At 41.6% G+C, this 23479-nt stretch overlaps 3 protein-coding genes and 1 non-coding gene across 4 annotated transcripts in view; 2 read left to right on the top strand and 2 right to left on the bottom strand.

The window, feature by feature from the left end:
* Positions 1 to 4206: 4206 nt before the first annotated feature.
* LOC109485693 lies at positions 4207 to 13464 on the bottom strand. The gene is made up of 6 exons (XM_019789360.1): positions 13354 to 13464; positions 6928 to 7266; positions 6363 to 6540; positions 5775 to 5944; positions 5113 to 5220; positions 4207 to 4346 (listed from the first exon to the last, which is right to left on the bottom strand). Exons 1-6 carry the CDS (start codon positions 13462 to 13464, stop codon positions 4221 to 4223), a joined length of 1032 nt encoding a protein of 343 aa, XP_019644919.1. The 3' UTR covers positions 4207 to 4220.
* A 2878-nt stretch (positions 13465 to 16342) lies between these two features.
* Positions 16343 to 16416, top strand: Trnan-guu. The gene has a single exon. It is a non-coding gene; the product is annotated as a tRNA-Asn (tRNA).
* Positions 16417 to 17047: 631 nt separating this feature from the next.
* Positions 17048 to 21658, top strand: LOC109485741 (hemicentin-2-like). Its single transcript, XM_019789416.1, has 6 exons — positions 17048 to 17422; positions 18827 to 18978; positions 19477 to 19696; positions 20065 to 20349; positions 20763 to 20879; positions 21133 to 21658. The coding sequence occupies exons 1-6, from the start codon at positions 17329 to 17331 to the stop codon at positions 21654 to 21656; spliced, it is 1392 nt and encodes a 463-aa protein (XP_019644975.1). The 5' UTR covers positions 17048 to 17328; the 3' UTR covers positions 21657 to 21658.
* A 954-nt stretch (positions 21659 to 22612) lies between these two features.
* Positions 22613 to 23479, bottom strand: part of LOC109485694 — a 14123-nt gene continuing 13256 nt past the window's right edge. The window contains exon 23 of the mRNA XM_019789361.1: positions 22613 to 23420. Coding sequence (XP_019644920.1) covers positions 23402 to 23420 — 19 coding nt within the window. The 3' untranslated portion in view covers positions 22613 to 23401. The remainder of the gene's footprint in view (positions 23421 to 23479) is intronic.

Consider the following 23479-nt stretch of genomic DNA (forward strand, 5'->3'; position numbering starts at 1 on the left):
TACTTTTTCATATACATTTTTCATATATCATTTTGCCATTGTTAACTAGTGAAACCAGATAATAATACTGGTTTATTGTTCTTCGTGCACATGTTACATCTCTGATAACAAAATAAACAGTGAAAATGATAATAATTAATGCTAATGCTACTTTGGATATAGTTATTGTTGGGTTTAATTTTTTTTCGTGTGCAGTGGAGTATGAAATGGCCGACATTTTGCGAGATGTATGAATTGGGAGGTGTTAATGGAAATGCAGTTTTTTTTTTGTAGGCTGGGAAGGTGATTAAAGCTAGGGAACATTTTTTACCATTTCAAATAACTTATCTCTTTCGGTGCTATGTAATGAGGTAATAAAGTGCATTTCATTCCTCCACTGCATTTCCTGTACAATATTTACATATTCTGTTGTCAACAGACAATTGTTTGTAAATGAAGTAATTATAAGGAATGATCTAGCAAGGACCAGGGTTGACAACGGACTGCTACGACTGTTAATGTGACTCGTCATCATGCGTTGCTAGGCGACAGTCCACGTCACCATGCGTTGCTAGGCGATAGTCCACGTCATCACGTACATGGCGCCTGTCCGAATGTGACTTGCTTGAAGTTGTTCATTTGTCGTCTCCTGTAAAGAGATCAGATACTCATAATCAGAATGGGTATTAGGTAAGTTAAATTTCCTTCCAGCATCAAGTGACGTATAGGGCGGCGCCCATCTCCGTGTTAATAGCCCTTAGGCCACACAGCAGTGCAATCACTAAAGCAGGGGCTGGTCTAGCCTCTACCAGGCACCGCGGATCGCTGGAAAAATAGTGGAAATTGGCCGAAATAAAGGGATAGTATACCAGAGAAGATCCCGGGCCATAGAAGATCCAATTTTGGTCCGCGGTGCCTGGTAGAGGCTAGGCTGGTCCACTGGTAGTGGTGTGTGTTTTACTCCTTGCTCTTTCCCAAATGCTGAGTGCTAAGCAGAGAAAGCAGTACGTTTCATTTTTAAAGCCTTTGACGGTATGGCTCGGCCAGGGATCGAACCGACGAATTATATACCGAATGGAAGGCGAGCTTGGCCATTACATCGGTTCAGAATGGATATACCATCAAAATACTATACTTCTGCTCGTAAATGCATCGGTGCAGAACGAGGCAGCTGTTGTTTTGAATATATAACCCTTTGCACGTGTTACGACACATGTATTGTACAGATCAGAAAGTTGCCTAACAAGTTTGACTTGTTCTGTAGTTACATAGTGACACATAGTTATATAGTGACACATATAATTACAGACAACTTCTAGTTAATGCAATGACAGAGCGTCCAAAGATTGCACTATATCATACTTGGTACAGTAATATACTCTCCAAGCAGAGGTTGTGGGGGAATGATCGTTAGCTGTTTACATATGGCCGTTTTTTCTGTCGCTAATCCCACCAACCATCCCGTCGGTGGCCGGCGACCTTCTCTGGCTAGTGGATACTGCCTGGCCAACTTATACTGTCTTTTTGCCACCGAGAGGGATCTGCTTGGAGATTAGCAATAATGTCTTACCTGACTGGTTCTAGCTTCATAAACAGTTTCTTGAAAAGCTCCACCTCGTCCTTTTCCTTAAACAGGAACATCATTTCCTCGTCCTCCTCCCCCGACATGTCCAGCAGCCCCCTGACCGTCCTGACCCCCGCCAGCGCCTGGCTGTACCTGCCCGCCCAGATCAACTCCTGTAGGTCCCACAAACAGAACCGCAGGTCCGACACGGTCAGGCCTACAGACACATACGTACACAAATGTTAAATGTGCAAAGATTGGGTGCAACAAGTCGTTCGGTGTGATGTAGCTACCTGCCGCCGCGCCACGTGCCTGCGAAGCTGATGTGTTACGCCGAAGGCCGGTTATACCGGATATACCGATAACGTTACAGACACAAACAGACCCTTGCAATATAAGGCGTAGTATATGAAGACCTAAAAGTATGGATATGCATTTATATAAATTTACTTTATGATAACTCTGACCTCTCATGTTTGCTATATCAGTTCTTTCCTTTCAATGATAATGTTGTTCGTTAAGTATACGTAGATAATGTGTAATGGTGGTTATGTTATGTGTTATAGGTTTTACACATGACTCCAGGAAGACTAGTGTACTACATATACAGTATCACTAATGTAGATCTGTTTCAAATGAACAAATAAACAAACCTCTGTCCGGGTCCGCCAGCTCCACCGTGCAGACGGGCACCGCGGCCTCCCCGGAAGAAAGGCGGCGGACGTGCGGCTCCACGACCGCCCAGAATCTCTCCATCTCCGCCTCCGTCCACAGCGGCTCTCTTCTGGTTTCCTCTGGCTCAACTTCGAACTGAGGTTCTGTCGAATCGAGTTCTATCGAATGAGGTTCTATCGAATGAGATTCTATCGAAGGTGGTTCCGTAGAGGAAGGTTCTATGGAAGCGGGTTCGATAGAATTCGAAGGACGTTCTGAAGAAGAAGGTTCGACAGAAAGAACTCTGTGTTCCATGGAACCTCTTCGCTTCACCTGGACAGTCTTTTCCTCTTCGGTGTACGTTTTAGTCGTCGTTATGATGATTTCTTGGGTTTTCTCGGCCTGTCCAGACCACATCGCTGCGTTTCGGAGTTTTCTGCCCAGTTTCTCTCTCCAGTTCCTGTGAGTGGAGAAGAAATCGCGGTAGTAGTGCTGGAGGGACCACATCTCGTCTGGTCACAGGCATGTCTGACACGTAATAACAACAATATAGTCACACAACGTGGTGTCAGCTGTGACCTAAAACCACCACAACACGTGGTATCACCTGTTGTGTGGAAGACCCACTCATCTACCTCTTGTTTTGCTGCTTCCGTTTTTGCCTAAGGCCTAACTACAGGAAACCGGTACCAATCACAATGCAGGTACACAATTAAGGCACATGATAGATAAGACAAACATCCAAGCCCCGAAGCCACTTTTATCACTTTTTTTTCATCAGGGCCGGTCGTACGCGTGTTGTTACACAAGACAAGCATGAGAAACCTTTCCCAAATAGGTCCAGACACCTTGAATTGTTGACATCTTAAGCTTGCACGTAATGTAGGTTAATGATATATCTGGACATCGTCCATTTTTCTTTGACAATTTCGGTCGGCCTCTTGAATAACTTTGAACAATCTAACTATATATATATATATATTATATCTAAGAAGGATAATAATTGAGACTGCACATGAAATGTTTTGTCAAATATATATTATATTCTGAGTAATAAAAGCACACTACAGACAGACTTTTCATTTGATACATATGGCTTCAGCTGATAAATACTATAAGTTCATATATGGCTATCCAACCTAGTAATGTTAACTATATAAAACAATGGTCATTGCTGATAGTGCAATGTGAACAATCGTGAACACCTACCTACAAATGGATACAATGTTTTGGCTAAATCGCTACTTCTGTGGCCTTTTTAACATTCTAAAACATTATATGGCCTAAATGTTATGCTTTGCGATATCCGATAATGCAAACATATGGGTGATATTGTAATATACAATACAGTGTTTTTTGCCTTTTCCTTTCATTGCAGGAAAAACTTTCGAAGCGCCACAGGCACTTTTTCTTCTCAACAATTACTTCGTGTTGTCTTTTAAAATAGACACAAGGTAACCTTAGCCCTAGGAATAATCTAATTCTTTCTTAGTAAACTGCAAGTCAATATCTACCCTACACTTAAGGGTTTTAAAATGACGGTCCAACCCTACCAAGCTAAAACAGCTCATACAATATTGTGTAATGTCCTTACAAAGACAAGCTAAGATAACATTCTATCCTATATTTACTTAATGCTTAAATAGCCTACCTTAAAAAGCAACATATAAGTTCATATAATATTGTAACATTATTACTAAGACAATCTACTAATACAATAACATTCTACAGTATCTATGGCTTAACATTTGCTTATCTTAAAATGTTATAAAATGATAATATAGCCTTAAAAGCAACACTATTTTGTCCATACAACATTGCAACATTACTACGAAGACAAGCTTATAACTTGCTTATAACTATTAATAATCTCTCTCTACCTTATGTATAGTTATACAAGCAAACAGCTCATTATGGCTTATAAATTATGATATGTCAGTTACCATATTTTAACACATTTTGCTCGATTGAGCTACATATTTTCTGGGTTTAACAGCAGAACTCTTGGAGTTCATCACTAGAGTTACTTGAGCTCGGTCAGGTAGAACAGACTACCCGGCTGTGGGTAGAACTGTGGCCAGTTTCCGGTCTGGGCCAGCTGACGCGTCTTTCCCGAGCCGTCACACCCCAACAACTGCGCCTGGGAGTCCTGTAGGGGAGGGAAAGAAATGATAAGGTTAGACATCCCGGTAAAAAGGTACGAAAAAAGTTACTCAAGCAACCGGGATACGATTTTGGAAATGGTCAGACGTTTCAGGTACTAGTAGCATCCACCGTACTACCTTTCGTCAGTGACTCTGGAGAGTTGTCAGAAAAGCAGGTTAACTTTATAAGAACGAACTATTGATGAGGTAGTGGATGCTGCCTGAAACGTCTGACCGTTTCCAAAATCATATGGCTAGTTGCCTGAGTAACTGATAGGAAGGGGGGGGGGTGAGGTTAGAATAATAATGACAATGACAATGAACTTTATTGCATATTCACGCCCCACATGGGCCAAATACACTAAGTTAAACAAGCAGGGTACAAGAGTGGAAGGAACTAGTGCTAGATTGCTGTGCTACATCCATATCTACATGCTACATCTATATCTACATTTTTTAAACATACATGAGCAAATTTACAAAGTTTTTCATTCACATCGTAGTTCATGGATATGAACTACGACTATGATATCAAATATGGAATGATAAAATGATGATGGCCAGGGGTAGGTTTAAGTTAGAATTATAGTGATGATGATACCGATTAAAATGATATTAATGATAATAATGACATAAATTATGATACTGATGATAACTGTGATAATGATATTGATATTATCGATACTAATGATAACTTTATTGGTTAACCATTGTGTATTATACAAGACTAAGATTTTTACAGACTCAAAGAAAAGTGAAGGTGATAATGACCTTGAGCGTGATGTGCCATCCCAGGTGTTCTTCATACCCGCACAGGAAGAAGCAGTTCTCCTTAGGGATCACTTCCGGGTCAGGGATCTCAGTCGCAGGGTCATCCTCCTGTAGTCAACATTTCAGAATTAGAATTTTTGTAACATATTCAAAACTTCTTTTCTAGTTAAACTATATATCTAATAAAAAGGTAATGTTAAGAAATCCCCATGTCTTTATATTTGTGTAATAGTGTAAGAATAGTCATTTGAATTCCTTCCTTCCTTCCGTCCTTCCCTCCTTCATTCGTTCAATCCTCTACTCTAGTTTCCCGACATTTTTCTTAGTTCTCCAATTCCATTCTTTATTTGTCCATTCATTCATTCATTCATTCACTCGCTCACTCATTCATTCACCAACCCATTCACGCACTCACCAACTCACTCATTCAATAATTCACTCACTCGATCAACCAATCACTCATTTATTCACTCACTCACCCACTCTCACTCATTTACTCACTCATTCACTCTCACTCACTCACTCACTCTCTCACTCATTTACTCACTCATTCACTCACTCATGCTCTCACTCACTCACTGACTCACTCACTCACTCACTCATTCACACACTCACTAACTCAATTATTCATTTACTTTCTGAAACAATGAAAGCGTACTGACCACAGCGACATATCGTCCGTCCGTTGACAGACACACGGAGAAGGTTTTGTCCTCCAGGACGGAGTCTTTCGGGTCGATGTCGGCGCCGGCGATCTTGATAGAAACCTTGTCCATCAGCTCTCCTGTATCACTGCAGAAATCCATCTCCTCTACCTTCCATTTGAAGTACGCTGTAGTTGGAGAGATGAGAAAAAATCATTTATACTAGAAAGGTAACATTTGCAAAGCAACTGCATAATGTTTACCTTCGCATATGGTCTGCTCTGTTAATTATTACTCAAACACATTCATATATATGGTGATCATGACAGGAGTCTAAATCCCTCCTGCTATAAAATTGCAAGATGATGTAACCTAACACCAGTTACCATGGCGATAGACTGTCTGGTTCAGGTCATTGACCTTATTGGTTTGGAGAAGAAGAAGAGGAAACAGAGCAAAAAACAACATGTTTTCCTTCGGTAATCACAATTAATCAAGTTTAGAAATGTTTAGTTCCAAACAGAATAAGCACAACTGTGTTATGCACTTATAGAGAGAATTGTGTATCAATTCTAGGTAACTGCAAAGGTTATAAAATGTACATACTGCTGGTGACGTCCGTTTTGCCAGTAGCCTGCAGCTTAAAGGCCGAGATGTTCGAACTTTTCGAGCGCTTCGCCATCTTGGTTTTCTTGCTCTTGCTGACCTGGAGGTACCCGTCTCCCTTCTTACTCATGGGGGACCAGAGCTGGACGATACTCTGACTGGGACGCGGGGCTCTCACCTGAAGGGGGTAAATAAGGGATTATATTACAGTTAGAACTTGCGACAAGATGGCTGACCCATGACGTCATGACCCGAATCATCATGGCGGCGCCCATGGACATAGGGTAAAACAGAACAAGTTTTTGTTTTCAAAAATTTGTACAAAAAAACATTCTGTGTTCAGTCGAATTGAAGCTTTAAGACTTTCGACAAAATGGCTGACTCATATACATGACGTTACAAATCATCATGGCGACGCCCATGGACGAAGGGTAAAACAGAACAGGTTAAAATCTTAAAAGAAATAAATTTCTTTACTGTTGTAGGTCGAATCTTTTTCCATAAACTTAGGTTCTATGAAACACATAACTGTTATAAACCTTATAAGCATGTAAGACAACAGTACCGTTTTCTTGACACTTGTGCATTCAGGAGTTTCCCTTTCTTGTTCGTCAACGTGGACTTTTTCCATTTCCATAGTAGTTCTACTAGTCGTAGTAGCCTCCGTCTCCACCTTCTCTGCCCTCTTCCCGCCCCTCTTCCTTCCCTTGCCCTTCCTCCCGTGGCGAGGCCTCTTCTTGCCTGCGCTTCGGGCCTCCCTCACTAGGCGGCGCTTCTCCACGGGGCCGATGGCAGGGCCGCTGGTCAGCAGTTCCTTAGGGTACATCTCGGCAAGCAGGCCGATGTCTTCTTCGGTCAGTTCCGTGAAGTTGTTGTTGGAGCCCATCTTCTCAAGGAGCGACTTCTGTAGCAAAGAAAGAAAGAAGAAAGTCCGTCTAAGTTTTGAGAAGAAGAACGAAGAAGTTGAAGTTGCACGTAATTATAAAGAACGCCACCGTTAGCCTCTACCAGGCTTCGGGAGGCGGTTGGCAAAAGTAGAAAATGGCCAAATAGAGAGATAACATGCCGGGGGAGTTGGACCGTTCGGGAGCGGCAAACTGTACTCTCTAGTGGACCAACTCACCTGGCATGTTATTTTTTTACTCTCTTTTGGCTAATGCTATAAAATGCTATAAAATGCGAAATCTGACTAAAGGCATCGTATACATTATACCACTTTAACCCTTCCAATGTTAAAGGCAAGTTACTGAGTTTAGATCTAATTCTTATCATTTTTATCATATTGAATTTGACCCTCTGAGGGTAAGTGCACAAACGCTGTTTGTATTAACGTTCAGCCTAATAAGGTAGCCGTCAAGTTGTGGCTAAATTTGTATCGGTAATGGGGTTAGGCAGCAGGGAAAAGGTTAACAAAGTATGCAACCATAGAACGCTTAACGCAACATCTCTAAAACTTAAACTGAGGACCAACAACGGATCTCCCCTGCCTGCCAGTCGGTGAGTCACTGTTTAAACCCGCCCCGGGGCACTTAAAACTTCATCCTTGTTTACATTCCACTGAAGATGGCAAACTTTACCCCCTTGGAACTGTTCAATTGGACTCTGTACGGCCTTAGGTGGGAGGTGGCTAGTGGGAGGTGGCTGAATAAATAGTGGAAATCGGCCTAAAAAAGGGTATTAATTGGCGAGAGAAGGTAGCCGGCCATCGACGATCCAATCGGCCCTTATAATTAAGATACCCTTTTTAGGCCGATTTTTACGATTTATTCAGCCCGCAAAAAATAAGTCTGGTGGAGACTAGGAGGTGGCGGTATGCTTGCTACGTGACAAACTAGAACTGCCACACAAATTGTATGAAGAGGTCGCGAGTTCGAATCCAATTCCGGCTGCTATCGCTGACCGGACTAGCATGTTATTGTCGAGGGAATGGATTTTGAAAAAAGATTCTATTAAGGCTGATTTGAGCCGCGTTCTGTTGTTCAGCGTTTTCCTCTCATATCTCTTTATCCAAAAGACAAGGGAAAAGAAAGACAAAGGCATATTTTGAACCTCAGTTAAAATGGTACCCTACAGGCAACCACTGAGGGGTCCCTATAGCCTCTACCAGGCACCGCGGATCGCTGAAAAAATAGTAGAAATTGACGAAATAAAGGGATAGTATACCAGAGAAGATCCAGGGCCATAGAAGATCCATTTCGCGACCCCGTGGGATAAACTTAAAAGGTTTCGTTTGAGCTATGTTGCCACTGAGGAGCTGACCTGTATAGTATGTAGGCCCTAGAACTTGACAATCTGGCATCCAGGCTAGCTACTGTAGAGCCGAGGGGCTGACCTGTGTAGGCCCTAGAGAACTAATCTCCAAGCAGATCTTTCGTTGGGGGTAAGACAGTATCTGTAACCGTGATTTCCCCTACAGACTGGTCAATTTGATGATACTGTCTTATCCCCACCAAAAGATCTGCTTAGAGATTACTAGAGACCTAGGAACACTCTGGCATCGATATAATCAAAGCTAGTCAAAAAGGGAAGTAGTTGAGTGCGTGGGCGCGGCGGCTATAGCAACCTCTGCTGATCCGAGTCACAAGACATCCACATGCTAACCAAAGAAACTGTTGTTTACACCAAGTGAACGCACTGACTGTTAAAAAAATGTAACGCATTGTTCAAGATATTTTGGCCACCTGAATCGGCAGAAAAAAAAGGCCAATGCTATTCAGGATTGAGGAATAAAACACTACTAGGCCCTGGGCCCTTTAGGATTGTTGAAAGTAACTATACCAGGCTAGTGCAAGGCTATAGATAGCCTGGTATCCAGTCTATCGTGGATTGAGTGGGCTCTCTTCTCGGGGCCGTAGAAGCTTTCCGACACCGGGGTCAACAAGGCACTTACTGACTTAGTCGAAATCAATGATTAACTAAAATGTCTTACATTCAGATATTTCCATGAAGAAATGTTTGAAACGTCCACTGGAAAGTCCAGAGACCTCACCAGACTGTTTTTAAAACAACTATAAAGTTACACAGTGAATAAAATCAACCAAGGAGGTCTTTGCTGAAACCAGCGAATCTCGCCACTATTCGTAAACCTAATATGATATCAAAACTATACTGAAACGATAACATTACCTCAAATGACACGGTAGGGGATCCTGAAAAGTTGTAGCTCTCCATGGCAATAAAATACGTCTTGGAACGCTTGAGACAACGGCTAAGAACAACCTCTCAGTGTGCAGAAGATGTTTCAGACAATCTTCAACGATGTGAAGAATAAAGTAACTGATGGTTTGACTGTTGCAAGCTGGGTTTATATACTATAGCCTAGGGGGAGGTACATAAAGTACCGGGATTCCCTCCGCTACCATTACACCATGGTTTAGCTTTAGCTACGTCACTGGTACGTCACGAGACCGAAACCGGGCCAGCTGTGGTGGCGAGGTTAGAGGTGGACCTATCGGAAGTCATGGCTGACTGATTGGGGAATCGGTGTTACAACGGGATGGGGTGGTTTGTTGAGAAATAATTGAAACTTGGGACTTAAGTCGCAAACTCATGCTCGAAGGCTAATGTGCTTTCACAGTCAAAGATACTATTCGGTACAATACAATAATAGAAGACAGACAAGACAACCACTGTCTGAAAAAACTTCTACTACTACTACGCTAGCTATTGTGGGGATTGACTTCTTCTTTGAAGGCAGTGGATAATAATTAACACGTACTGGGTTAAGCAAAGATGGGCTTGTGAGAGAGGAAGCCTACGACTGGCAAACTTTACTTTACATGTACATTTACACAGTGCACACAACTTGTTATAGATTAACCTAGCTGACTGCATCATGCTTTTAGTACAACCAGCCCTTCCACTGGCCAGGCCCCTTGGCCTATTTTAGCCCCTGAGTGAGACGTTCAACGGTTGTGTTGCAACTTACAAACATTTTTGGTGATCCTAGCTAGATATTTCTCGTCGACTCAAGCTATAAAGAGGCTCAGGTTAGGTTGTTTAAAGCCTAGAAACACCTGTTCAGTAGTGTAAATTTGCTCCCCCAACCCCGGTCCTTTTCTGATCGGTCCCTAAGACGACTTGGATCACGAGACGCTAAATTATAAGACAGGAGTCGTGTGTTTTTGACTCTTACGCCTACAATATTCTTATAGCACAATCACACCATGTCACAAGACTGTTTAACTTCAAGACACGACTTTTCTGATGCAAGCAAGCAAATTGTGGGCGAAACCACTTCATATAATAGGGGTAGTTGGTCGAACAACAGTCTTTTATTAATCTTAAAAAGCAACGTCAAGTTTTTATTCACATCAAATGGTCACATATAAACATACTCTTCCCATTTTACCTACAGTTGTCCCCGAAAAAGGGTATTTTGGGGGTGCATTTTAGACAATTTTGTTAGTCTTCCATTCAAGCCCCCCCCTCCCGCGTCTTGGTCGAGTCCAGACGGGGGAGTTCTGAAAGGTGAGACGGGGAACCCGCGTTCTAAATATAGAACCATGACGTCAGGTATTCGAAACCACCACCGGCGACCGGCGATACACTGTACTGCATTCTGATGTAACGGGCGGGAAAAAACAAGTCTCGTGGTGGTTTTGGACAGGATTCTATGATTCTGACGAAATTAGAAGCAGACATTAGATTCAGACCTTCATTGGTTGTCACGGTTGGGGGAAGTACTTTGTAGTAAATGACTTTGTTACGTATTTAAGTGATGAACCGTTTGGGTTGGATTTGGCATCTTAACTATCCTATCTCAACTAGCTGTTGAAGTCCTTTTCTTTACAGCTAGAAAGGGGGATTTTAGGTGCTAAAACATGGACTTCTAGTTCTACCACCGTTTGGATTCGACTTGGCATCCTAAACTTGCTATTAAACTAGGATGGTACGGGTGGGGATTTTGTGTTCATGGTTTTCGTGTGGTCGTTTGAGGGAAAGTTCTTTTCTTTACAGCTAGAAAAAGGGGGATTTTAGGTGCTAGAAACACAGACGTCTACCAACGTTTAGAGTGGACTTGGCATCCTAAACTAGCTATTAAACTAGATGGTAGGGGGTTTCGTTTGGTCGTTTGGGGGAATTTCCTTACAGCTAGAAAAAGGGGGGTTTTAGGTACTAAAAACTTCAACTTCTACTATCTGTTTTCCTTCATATTTACCTTTTTTTTTTTTCAATTTAATACCAACCACATTCAAAACTGACATTGAGTCGTGGTTTCCCGTTTGGTGTTAGATGAAAATTTTGTGACTCTGGGCGAAGGGAACTTCCATGTACAGCTGGCTATAATCCAAGTTTTTCTTTCTACGCAATTCCGTTACACGACTACATAATACATATGCTATAAGGAGCATTGCAGTTATAAATATAGATAACCCAAGTCTATCTTTCTGCGCAATTCCGTTACACGACTACAGAAAGCATATGCTGTATTGAGCATTGCCACTATATATATAGATAAATTGAATAAAAGTACACACCTCGATATCGTTTTCTTTCTCCTCCGTGATTTCCTGTAAATGATAAGAAAAAAAAAGGAATAAAATGCGAAAGTCAACGCTTCATCATTCATTGTTGCCAAGATATTATCTTTGTCTTTTTTATGAAAAAAAAAGGCTCAATGAAATTTGTTGAAACAGGGGAAATCAGCCTCAAAACATATTATTTCTGCTTTTTGGCTAATCTTTAAGCAGATGTGCGATGGACGTTTTTTCTGTGAGAAAACTGGACCGCAAAGCGTCACGATCTTCCAACCCTACATCTGCTTGGAGATATAAAGAATAATAAGGCCACAGCAAGTAATTTTTATGGATGACATCAGCGCGCAAATTAATTTTCGCCTGATTTCGGGGGGGGGGAACCAAGAAATTTTGTTGCCTTCTGACAGTGGTCACCATGAAAATGGGCAAAGATGTCTGCTGCCATGCCTGAAGGTGGATGGCAGAGAGGAGACAAGAAAAGGCTCTAATTTAATGTTTTGTTTCTTACTTTGATGCAGTGATATGTGATGCTGGCTGTGTATATGTGATGTTCCAACTGAATCAAAACCACAATGATTGAGTCAAAATTTTGAAATGTAGGAACACTTTTTTTTTTGGCCCACCTTGTTTTTTTTCGCCCGCTCGCATTAGATTTGAAGTCTGCGTAGGATGTGATCCAGAAAATTTACTTGCTGTGGCCTAATGATGGCTCTTGAGTTTCGGTCTCTCCTAGCCCGGGCGGGGATTTTGGAAAAGAGCGGTGCGCTCAGATCGAACACGAAAATCGATACATTAGAAAGTGGCTACAAGTTGTTGCCATTACAGAATTCCCGATACTAATTGTTTGATACTTTGTAACAATCTTACAGCCAGTTTCCGGCGTAGGCAGAAAATGCGTCGTAACCGTTAAATTGGAATTTTGTCTTTTACGAAGCAAATTAAAATTCATCCAAAGCTGGGTTAAGTGGCGGAATATCATGTGCTCTTCTTATCATGATTGTTGCTTTTCTTCTGATTACGTTGTTAGCTAATTAAGTTGTTTTCAATCGCTTTGTCCAGTTTGTGGCCAAAATAAGTCAAAAACTTTTTATCATTTGGTTTGTTCCTACTTATAGTTTGAGAATACATAAAAAGACGCGCTAAAAGTCAGATGAATCCTGCTATTTGATTCCACAGTGTTAGTTTTTTGTGTTAGGTTGTTAAGTTTCGCATTAGTCACAGTGAACAATAGCAAAATGTTAGTACACTTCAGCGTGCTCTTCCATGCCTTATGCTAAAGTAGTTGTGCGCTTTTCATGCAAAGTTTTTAAAAATCCTTACCATCTCACTCCAGCCTCTGATAGAATTACTCCGGAAGCCATTCTAGAATCTTATTAAAGCCCACCCAAAAAGTAGCATGCGTACTTACATGTACCTGTATAGCCCTTGCTTGGGTCCCGGTTGTCTGTGTTAGTATGATGCCGATTAGACAAACGAGCGAAAAATTCACCAGCGCTGAGAGTCGAGGGTACAGTGCAGTAGCCATGGTCGGTGCGATGATTCCTTCTCTTCGTCTTATTGTCGTGGAGAACTTGCTTCTTGGTCCTCTTCTTGGTGAAGTCTTCTCTCCAACTGAACTTCATTCTGGCGATCCAGTCTTTTTATATTAACGTAGTCGCAACAGAAACATCGAAGATTTGCCTGTATTGAACGGCCCAGGTCCAGGTATTAGTCATACCCTATTTTGCTGGTTTAGATGTACCATACCGCATGTTTGGGCGCTACCAAACAATGGGCATGAAACCAGGAGAAGGGGGCGGGTCGAGAATTTAACATGAAACTCCGCTAGATGTCGCTCGTATTTGCAATTGTGTATCGATTATTATTGGATATCGAAGAGTCAGAAAAATTCCCCTTGGTTTCGCGCGTGTTTTGTGAATGTGTTTTGCACAGCTGGATATCTGGAGTCTGCATCCCTCGAGGGTTACTGTTGCTGCACTAGAGATCTCTTTAGATTCACACCGGTATTTTTAGTAGGCTACCCGACAGAAGTACTGGTTCAAAAGAATTGACCGTAGTTATATATGCAGGGGTCTCCCCAGAAATCCTTAAGGGAGAAGTGCTCCCTAATCGGTTGATGAAAAATCAGCAAATTTACATGAAAATGCTGAGGGAAAAGCATATATAGATTTGAACATTTTGGGAGAGGTGCTAGGATTTTGGGGAGAGGGGGAGCACCCTTACTTCATTGCTTGGGGAGAGCCCTGACGGCTAAGACTATGATATGTTAAGACTATTTGTTGTGCTTGACTTTCATACCGTACGATATAGCATAATATATGCATCTGCATGCATATTTCAGTTAGATCATTTGTGTATATCTTAGAATTGCTGAGTTAAAGGCTATCCACCGCCCAACCCCCCGCACTGGTGGTTGTATGTCGTAATTTCTTGTCAAATTTATCCGAAGCAAACGTAATAACGTCATACACGCAGTTTTCTATAGCCATTAGGCCAGTCTCCGTTTCCCGTACGAACTCCCGACGTCGCTCAGTCAACACCAAACCGTCGCAGGGTCCGTCCCTGTGGCCGAAGTTTCGAAGTGACGCAACCCGAAACCAAACTTCCGGCAAGTTTCGGTCGTTTCAAACATTCCCGCCTTTTTCCACCAATGGCGCGCCAGCGTTTTATTCACGTGACGACGCCCGGTTTCGATTACACTATTCAAGTCTTGCTTTGTTGCGGTCATTCCAGTTTTGCCCCTGCTAGAGGCCGAAGTAACAGCGATTTGTTCATCGCAACCTCTCAAGGCACTTGCTGAACATTACTTAAGATCATTTGGCGACAAGATACCAGAAACAAGGTTTGTGTGGGGTAATTAATTGGGGGTGTAAGACAATAGAACGACATATACTCATAACATATCGAATACGATAGTGCAACTAGCTATGTAACATGTACTTGAGGATTCGATTGTAAGAGTGATCGTAGGGTGTGCATAGGATAGTTCTGGTATTTTTCAGTCAAGGTTAGTTAAATATTTTCAGCTTTTTTATCGTTAATTTGTTTTGTCAATTTATGTATACTTTGTCTTTACCGTTCTGTATTTTCAGACTTCTTTGGTATTTCCGAGTACAGTCTTTTGTATGTTTGTATATTCACCATATGGTGTGTATTTTGGGTATCCTGTTTTTGTAACCTTTCAGCATGTGTGTTAATGATATGTTCAGGGAGTTTGGGGCGGGTTTTTTTATAAAGAAAGAATCAACATACGTTCCTATTTATTTATTTACTTATATTGGCGCTGTATTCCCTTGTTGTATTATGCACATTTGTTAGTTACTGTATAGAGTTGCCTACTTTGGGGTATAGTTTATTTTGTTTAGTCTCTACTACTGTGTAAGTGGTACCCAGAGTCTTTGTACGTCCGGAGCAGTATCTAATTCCAACAGAAACATATTTGAAACATCTCTACATCACTAGCCTCCGTAGCAGGCTTATAGAACTGGGGGTTTGGTGGTCTTCGGCTGTTTTCTGATTAGCCTCCGTAGCAGGCTTATAGAACTGGGGGTTTGGTAGTCTTCGGCTGTTATCTGATTAGCCCAGTTCTAAAAAAAACGGGGGCCGGCTATGTTGTCTATATGCAATCAGAAAATAGCACATAAAAGCTCCCAAAGACCCTGAAGATCCCCCAAACCCCCAGTTTTTGGCATGCTATGGAGGCTAGGGTTCGTAAACGACCGACACCCCCACCCCACCCCCTTGAGGAAAGTACGGTTTGGTCATTTTCGGTCCTACAAGGCTTGGTCCTTCCGCTGACGTATTGTCACAGAAAATGTTGAAGATGTCTGTCGACTCAAGGACAGTTTTCGACGCACCGTACGTAATTTCCAAGCATATCGCTGGCGCATAGGACGACCCTGTCGCAACTAAACAGACACGGTTTATTCGATTCAGATACAAAAACCCTCAGTTAAGTTCTCATATCATGAGAGAGTGGTAATCTTAAAGAAGTGGGTGGAGATTCTCATAGACGTGGGATGTGACGTTGGATTTCTTTGTTTCTTGCTTTTAAAATCTGTTTCTTTGTTTCTGCATTTCTTTCTTTATAGATTAGATTCGTCCATTTTTCCTTCATTATATCTTTCAAGTATTGTTGTATAACGTTACAGACCTAAGATGTAGGAAAGGCACTGGCTACAGATTTGTCTCTGTCCTAGATACTGACAAAATAGAGCCCCAGACAGTATATAAGAACATTAGCCTGTTAGTTAGTGCATCTTGGGAGAGCAAGCTAATAATAAGCCCAACAAGCTAGACTAGTTTAGAGAATAAACAGCTACGGCGCTGTAGAAAACTCGTTGTCAAATATACTAACGGTAGTGCCCCAACCAAGTCAAATGATTAAAATTTTTCCTAAAAGGGATAAAGAAACTGATAGGTGAGAGAAAGCACTGAACAGCCCTGTACTTGGTATCAGTACCCATGTCCGGTCAGCGAGATCATCCTCATTCCAGCGAAGTCTCTGTGGCGCAATCGGTTAGCGCGTTCGGCTGTTAACCGAAAGGTTGGTGGTTCGAGCCCACCCAGGGACGAAGCAGGACATTTTTTGTTCAGTCATATATTTTCATCCGACAACCTAGTTTAAAAGAAGGAAGATCTATTGAGCATTGGCACTGCATAGAAAAGGGTTGAAGTAGCTATAGGGTTTTGACGGTGTCATACTTGTAAGTCTAATTTCAGTACTATGTGCACCATCTAATATCAATTGACAATTTTTGAAAATCACTTTTAGAGGACTAAATATATTGTCTGTCGAATCATATAGAATTTTCCGTACCACAAATAATTAGATACATGTCTATACATGTCTATACATGTTACTACGCTAGAAGACTTTCTTCTTTGTTCAAAACTACTGGTCCATGGTATCACGATCATTGCAATGCACCAAACTTCCGCTGGAGGACGTTATTGTATGGTGCAGTTTGTCTCCTGCTATGCATGACAGCCCGCTAGAGGCCGTTGCTGCACTATGTCACATGACAAAGGGGGCCAGGTAATTAACGAGAACAGAAGGGGGGTATTAAGATTTTTCTTTTAATTATTCACAATCAATTCGTTGACAATGTTAACATTTTTCATATTATTTGGACTTTTACTTCATGAAAAAATCTTTATCTTTAAAAACAAGCTCGAATAAGAGAAATATTTCAATGCACTCACCCCTATTAGTAAAGTGGCATCTCCTTGTGGTTTCCAAGATGCCCCATGCTAGGCGAGACCATCTTGTAAGGTGAACTTATCCAAGTTTAAGACGTAATCTGATCTTGTCATGAGTCCATGGACCTTAGAAATTCTCAAGAAGTTATTGGAACACCTTCCTGATGTAGTTTTCCAAGATTTAGGACAAAAATGGAACGCACAGTGGTAGATTTTAGGGACTGGAACGCCGAATAGTTTTCCACCCAACTTCGGCCTCCGCCATCTTGTCTTCCGTACGTTGCATGCAACAAGAACAACTAAAAACGACGATGTTTCTACGATCTTTGAGCTTCTTTCCCGCCATTTTAGCCATCTTGTGGTCCACTACTATCGCAGGTAGGTACAGAAAGGGTTGTCATGATTTTTACGTGCAGAATTTGGTGTGTTTTGAGGGTTTTTAGCACTGAAAAGGGGGCCAGGGAAGGGGTTTTAACGTTAGCCTCAGTAGCAGGCTTATTAAATAGATCTGGGGGTTTGGTGGTCTTCGGCTGTTTTCTGATTAGCATAAAACGGGGGTAATTCAACCAGGCCGGCTATGTTGTCTATATGCAATCAGAACATAGCACATAAAAGCTCCTGAAGACCCCCCAAAACCGCCAGTTTTTGGTATGCTATGGGGGCTAAGGGAAGGGGTTACATGTAACGTTATCCCTAATCATGTACGTATGTAAACAACATGCAGGAACCACCACCTGCATCCGGTGATAGATAAGAAATAATAACTTGTCCTGTTTCCGCGTGTAGTCTCTACATGTAACTGTGACAGACAAACAGTACATAGGTCAGGTATAGCAAACATATTGGCCTCTACCTGGCTTCGGGGGGCGGCTGGAAAGAGGAGGGCCGGCAAGGGGGGGGGTAGTGATTACGAATTACGCAAAATTTTCGCCGCCTATTATGAATTACGTTAAAGTTTCAGAGCTCATTACGACTTTACGATTTGCGGCTAGTGATAATTACGAATTACGTTGATTTTTGCGGAGGCTGCCTACGAATTACGAAGTCTAAAACGGCCTGAATACGATTTCGAAAAAGGGCTTGCAGGCCCTCAAAGAGTAGAAATTGCCCAAATAGCATACCGAGGGAGTTGGTCTGCTGGGAGAGAACATTTTGATGCTCCCCTGTCATGCTGTCTCTCTATTTGGCTGATTTCTAGTCTTTCCAGCCGCATATTGAAGCCTGGTAGAGGCTAGCAAACATAGCCAACCATGGCTTCCAGACCTTCTCCTTATAAATTGTTTGGGTGTGGCAAATCATCATCAATCATCTTCATCTAATGTACCCCTCCAACTCCCCCCGGCATGTTATCATCTGTCTATTTGATCAATTTTGACTGTTTCCAGCTGCCTGTGAAGCCTGATAGAGGCTAATGTTTTAAATTGATTTGATGATTGTTTATTGCAAACTCATGGCCAAGGTCTAAATTGCAAATACAAAAGGACCATTTGATACAGAAACACCATGTAGTACAAAGTTTTACATGTTAAAACACCAGAAATAAAAAATGCCACAACTCCTAAATCTCATGGGTTTGACTTCTTTTTTGAAGACAGAAGAAGACAAAAGATCCCACTTTTTCTGTAATGTTTGAGTTTTGGAATGTTAATAGAATAGTAGTTCATGTCTAAGTTACTGTGTATACAACACGTGAAAGGGTAGAATTTGGAAGCGGTGTCAAAAAGTACATTTCACTAATTTATATTGTTTGGATAACTGTAAGAATGCTGTATGTGTCCCCAGATGACCCCTGCGATCGCTGGAAAGAGCACGTCAGCCCTTACTGCGAGGTTCTCGAACCGTACGTGTCATCACCACGACAACAGTCGCTGGAACTCCTGCCTGGAGACAACGTCACGCTCCACTGCCAGGTGGAACAGACCCTGGGAGTGCATGTGAGCTACTTTTATTTCTTTAATTCTGAAGCCATTTTACATGTATTATGTTATCATGAACGTTATATGTATGTGTTTCCTGTTTCCCGACCGACCCTAGAAAAAACTGCCAACCCTAGCCTTTTTTTTAGGTGGACCCCTGCAAGGGACATAAATTTCTGGAGCTGATCGACCTTTTCTAGCTCCATGATCTGACGCCTGAGTGATGAAACGTTGTAAAATCGATTTTCCAGCATTGACATTGAAAATATGTCCTCATGCAAGTTTTACTTTGTTAAACTGTATTTGTATAAGTTCAATCACTAGATTGCCAAAGCCAATAAAACAAAAGAAAAAGAAAAAAGGAGATAATCCTTACCTACCAGCTCTAATTTTTTTAAAGACCGAAACAGGAAACATAACATTTTTTTCCCTAGGCCTTAGGACATTTTCATCATAATTCCAATTGCTACGATTTATTTTCACTGGATATTGAGTGGAAATGTTGTTTCCCTCCAGGCTGCAGGTGCTATATGGATGGGCTGGATCAAAGACAACACCACAGCCTCTGTACATCTGGGGAAGTTTACCTACAGCGAAAAGAACGCCGCTAACTTTAGCACGAGCCACGCACTGACGAACGCACGGCCACACGACAGTGGGACTTACGTCTGCCAGGCCAAGTCCACCGGGAACCTGCAGAGGGGAAATGCTACCGGGGTTCATGTCACGGTGGCAGGTACGTTTCACCCCTGACTTTTGACTCTTGCACTTTGACCCTTGCACTCTGATTCCTGAAGTCTTGTTAAATGTAGTCTGACCAGCACATCGTCAGAACGTACTGCACCTGTGCAAAACCCTGATTTTTCACTGTTTTCGTCGGATGTTTGGTCAACGTGGCATCAGAATTTTTGCCTGTTGCAGAAGATACCTTTTCTGACATAATATTTGGAAACTGCGTATACAGATGAGACGATAACCTTATATGCAATACATACTTGAATACAACCTTTTATGAAACATTACGAGTTTTGCGCAGGTGCAGTACATTCTGCCGACGTGCTAGTCTGACTAAACAAGTTTGCTGATACTGGGATACCCTTTCAGAGCCCCAGCTGGAAACCCCCAACATCACAGCAGACGTGCCCTCCCCAGGTGACATTGACCTTGGGTTGACCGTGAAACTCCGGTGTGAGACCCAGGCCTACCCCCACGCCCTCTTCAACTGGACCAAGGACGGCAGGGACATATCCACCAATCACAGCGCTGCTACGGATCACATGATCATCGGAAACTTTAGCCAATCGGATGATGGGTTGTATGCCTGTGTTGCGTGGAACATGTTGGGAGAGAAACTTTCGCAGGAGCTGCAGTTGACAGCAAAACCTCCAGGTACGACACTTCATTTTAAGAAAACAAGTAACGCAATACCTAACAAGTTTTCTAGCGGCCTTAGCCTGTCTTTACATAGTGATACTAGTCTACTTTACAAGCAGAGGTTTGGGTTATTTTTGGTGTGTTTTTAGACTTTTTTTATAGGGGTTTCTTGTTTGAACTGGAATTTTCTTTCACCCAAAAAGTTCCAGTGCAAAAAAGAAGTCTAAAAACACGCCAAAAATAACCCAAAACCTCTGCTTGGAGAGTAACACTAGTTCTAGTTTTCATAATTTCTCGAAAGAAACATGCAGTATGATTAATTACATTAAGCCCAGACTGTCAAGTTGAAACATTTGAAGTAAGTACTTAGGACGATAGTTTATGTATTTAGGTCTATTTAATGTTGTTTATTTTTCCTCTCATTTCAGATGGAGGCCTACCGATGTTGATTATCATTGCAGTTGCATCTGGGGTGGCTGTCTTTGTGGTCGTTACTGTTACAGCCACAATCTTCGTCTACCGCAGAAGACGACAGTTCAAACATTGTAAGTTCTTCCACAGTCATTATTTTCATATTTTTCTCCTTTACAAGTCAGTATCAAAGTCTGAAGAAACAATAAAATTCCTCAAAAGATGTAGAACCCAAAATTTGATGAATTTAGGCTTTTAAACCTAAAAACCTGAACTCACCAAATTTTAAATTTTCTGTATTGCCTGTCACTTTGTGCAATCAATTTCACCACGTACACGACATTGTAGATCTTTAAGAAACCAAAATGCTTTTCTTTCTCCTTGCAGGTCGACTTGAAAGCGAAAGTGACGAAGAAGAAGGAGACTTTAGCGACAGCGTCGCAAAATACGACTCTGGCGTCCACTGCTGCGAAAAAGACAGATCTTGGACAGAAAAGATGGTAAACAAACTCGAAAAAGAGAAACTGAGAGTCTACTTCAGCCCCAGAGACGATATCGGTGGAGGTAGTGTGTTTCAGTATCTCAGCGAAGGGATAGCAAAAAGTAGAAACGTCATCATCGTCTTTTCCAATGCCGCTGATTCAGATGAGTGGTTCAAAAAAGGGTACCAGACAGCGGTAGTAGAACAACTAGACAGGAACTTAAGAGGAAGAGTCATTCCTGTGCTGATGAAGGGTTTTGAGAGGACAAATTTACCTTTGGAGCTCAAGGATTGCGTGGCTCTTTCCGTGGAAGATCCAAAGTTTTTCGAGAGACTGCTGAGAAGTTTGTCAAAGGACAGTGCCTACGAATCAGACAGGCAGTCATCTGTTTCCACTGAAGAAGTCTTGGATACAATAATTGTGCTTTGATGCAACCATATGCATGTGATAGGTCCGAAAAAACGCAACCTAGATGTTTTAAAAAATGTGTGGCTCTTTCCGTGGAGGATCCAAAGTTTTTCGAGAGACTGCTGAAGAGTTTGTCAAAGGACAGTGTCGACGAATCGGACGGGCAGTCAGCTGCAGTCACTGGTGTGTTATACATGTATTTGAGGAAGGTTGGTTTGTACAGAATTACACAGAACATGTGTTGCTTGATACATCAATGAAGGTTAGTCATCCAGGTAAGATATGCCAAATCCAAAATCATATCCAGTTGCTTGAGTAACTTTTTCTTTGCATATGTTGTTTAGTGATCTGAAAGCAATGTTCCCTAGCCTAGGAATAGGAAATGCTGCTACATGTATATGTCATTATAAATGCCATCACTATGCAGCAGTAGCTAGTATGGGTGTTGTCCATCATCAAATATCTAAGGTGAAAAGTGCTGTTGAATTAATGATGTTGAACATAGAAAAATGTACAAAATGTATGTATATATATGTTTGTTTCGTGCATGTGCCATTGAATGGCTTGTTGTGTGCAATTTCATTTTCTTTGTGTGCAATTAATTTGTCCCAAGGACAAAACATTATATGCAAGATGTAAATATATTTTCTTAATGTTGGAAAATGTATAAAATTGCTTTATAAATAGCTCTATGCAGTAACTGAGTCAAAAAACCATGTCTCAGAGCCATTTTTTGAGTGGATACTGAAATTATAATATTAATACTATCTTGATCAACTCCAGAATCTTATGTTATGTAGGTGTAAGTCAATTCTTGGTGCAACCCTGAGAAAAACTTAAGTCAGCTCTTGAAGAAGCTGGTGTGTAAATACCATCTGTAGATTAAGGTTAAGTTCTCAGGAAGCTATTATCCTGATGATACAAGACAGGGCCCTCACACGCTATTATCCTGATGATACAAGCTTCTCAGGAAGCTTGTATCATCTTCTCAACATGTACAGTAAGAAAATCTTGCTACATATTAGCTAAGAAAGCTCAGCTGTATACACATGCAGTTCATCTCTTTCTTTCAAAGTAACAGTGCTACAAAAATAGACTTTTTCTTTACGTAACTTGGAGAGGTATACAGAAAATAAAGACTTTGAAGATATCAAACTATGTTTCTTTTTACTATGTAACTATATAACTTGAATCACTTCTAATCTAAGTAAACTTCTAATCTAAACTAAGAAAGAAAACAAAAATACTTCACAGTGACTGGGGTTACATTTTCACATGCCACTATACTTGTGCTACTTGGGCAAATAATCATGAAAGCTCCCCTTGCAAAGAGTTTGCCCTACAGCCAATGTTGTCTGGTAGAAACTAGTCCAACCCTCACATAATACCTGTGTGTCATTTTCCTTGCTGCCTAACCCTCTCACGAACAAATTTGGTGCATAAAGGCTACCTCTGCAGGGATAGCGTTAAATCCCTGTGAAGTACCTCTGCCACACAGTATGTTTTGCCTATATACTAGTACATGTATTTATGTAGACATATAGTTCTTTGTCAATAACACCTGTGAGTTTAACCTTCTTGCTGCCTAAACCTCTCACAAGCACAAGTTTGATGCCAAAAGGCTACCTCTGCAGGGACAAGGTTAAAGCTAGATTTTCTCTTCTTGTCCTTGTGCACAAGATTTAGAGTCTGAAAAGAATAGTCTTTGGAGAGTACACTAATACAGAATGCCCAGGTCAACCTCTGACATAGCGACCGTGTTACTCTTAAATCCCTGTGAAGTACCTCCTCCACACAGCCTCTATCTCCAGACTATAGTCCTGCTTACTCCCGGGGCCGCTCTG

The sequence above is a fragment of the Branchiostoma belcheri genome, unplaced genomic scaffold (assembly GCF_001625305.1).
Source record: "Branchiostoma belcheri isolate BF01 breed outbred unplaced genomic scaffold, Haploidv18h27 scaffold78, whole genome shotgun sequence".
NCBI classification, from domain to species: domain Eukaryota; kingdom Metazoa; phylum Chordata; class Leptocardii; order Amphioxiformes; family Branchiostomatidae; genus Branchiostoma; species Branchiostoma belcheri.

Bases quoted from the DNA above. Each gene is read 5' to 3' on its own strand.
- LOC109485741 (XM_019789416.1), top strand. From the start codon at position 17,329: ATGCAACAAGAACAACTAAAAACGACGATGTTTCTACGATCTTTGAGC. The intron at 17,423-18,826 runs GTAGGTACAGAA...ATGTGTCCCCAG, and splicing joins GTGGTCCACTACTATCGCAG to ATGACCCCTGCGATCGCTGG. The intron at 19,697-20,064 runs GTACGTTTCACC...ATACCCTTTCAG, and splicing joins GGTTCATGTCACGGTGGCAG to AGCCCCAGCTGGAAACCCCC.
- LOC109485693 (XM_019789360.1), bottom strand. From the start codon at position 13,464: ATGAAGTTCAGTTGGAGAGAAGACTTCACCAAGAAGAGGACCAAGAAG. The intron at 7,267-13,353 runs GTACCCTCGACT...TCTTTGCTACAG, and splicing joins CCGACCATGGCTACTGCACT to AAGTCGCTCCTTGAGAAGAT. The intron at 5,221-5,774 runs GTCAGTACGCTT...TGTTGACTACAG, and splicing joins ACGGACGATATGTCGCTGTG to GAGGATGACCCTGCGACTGA.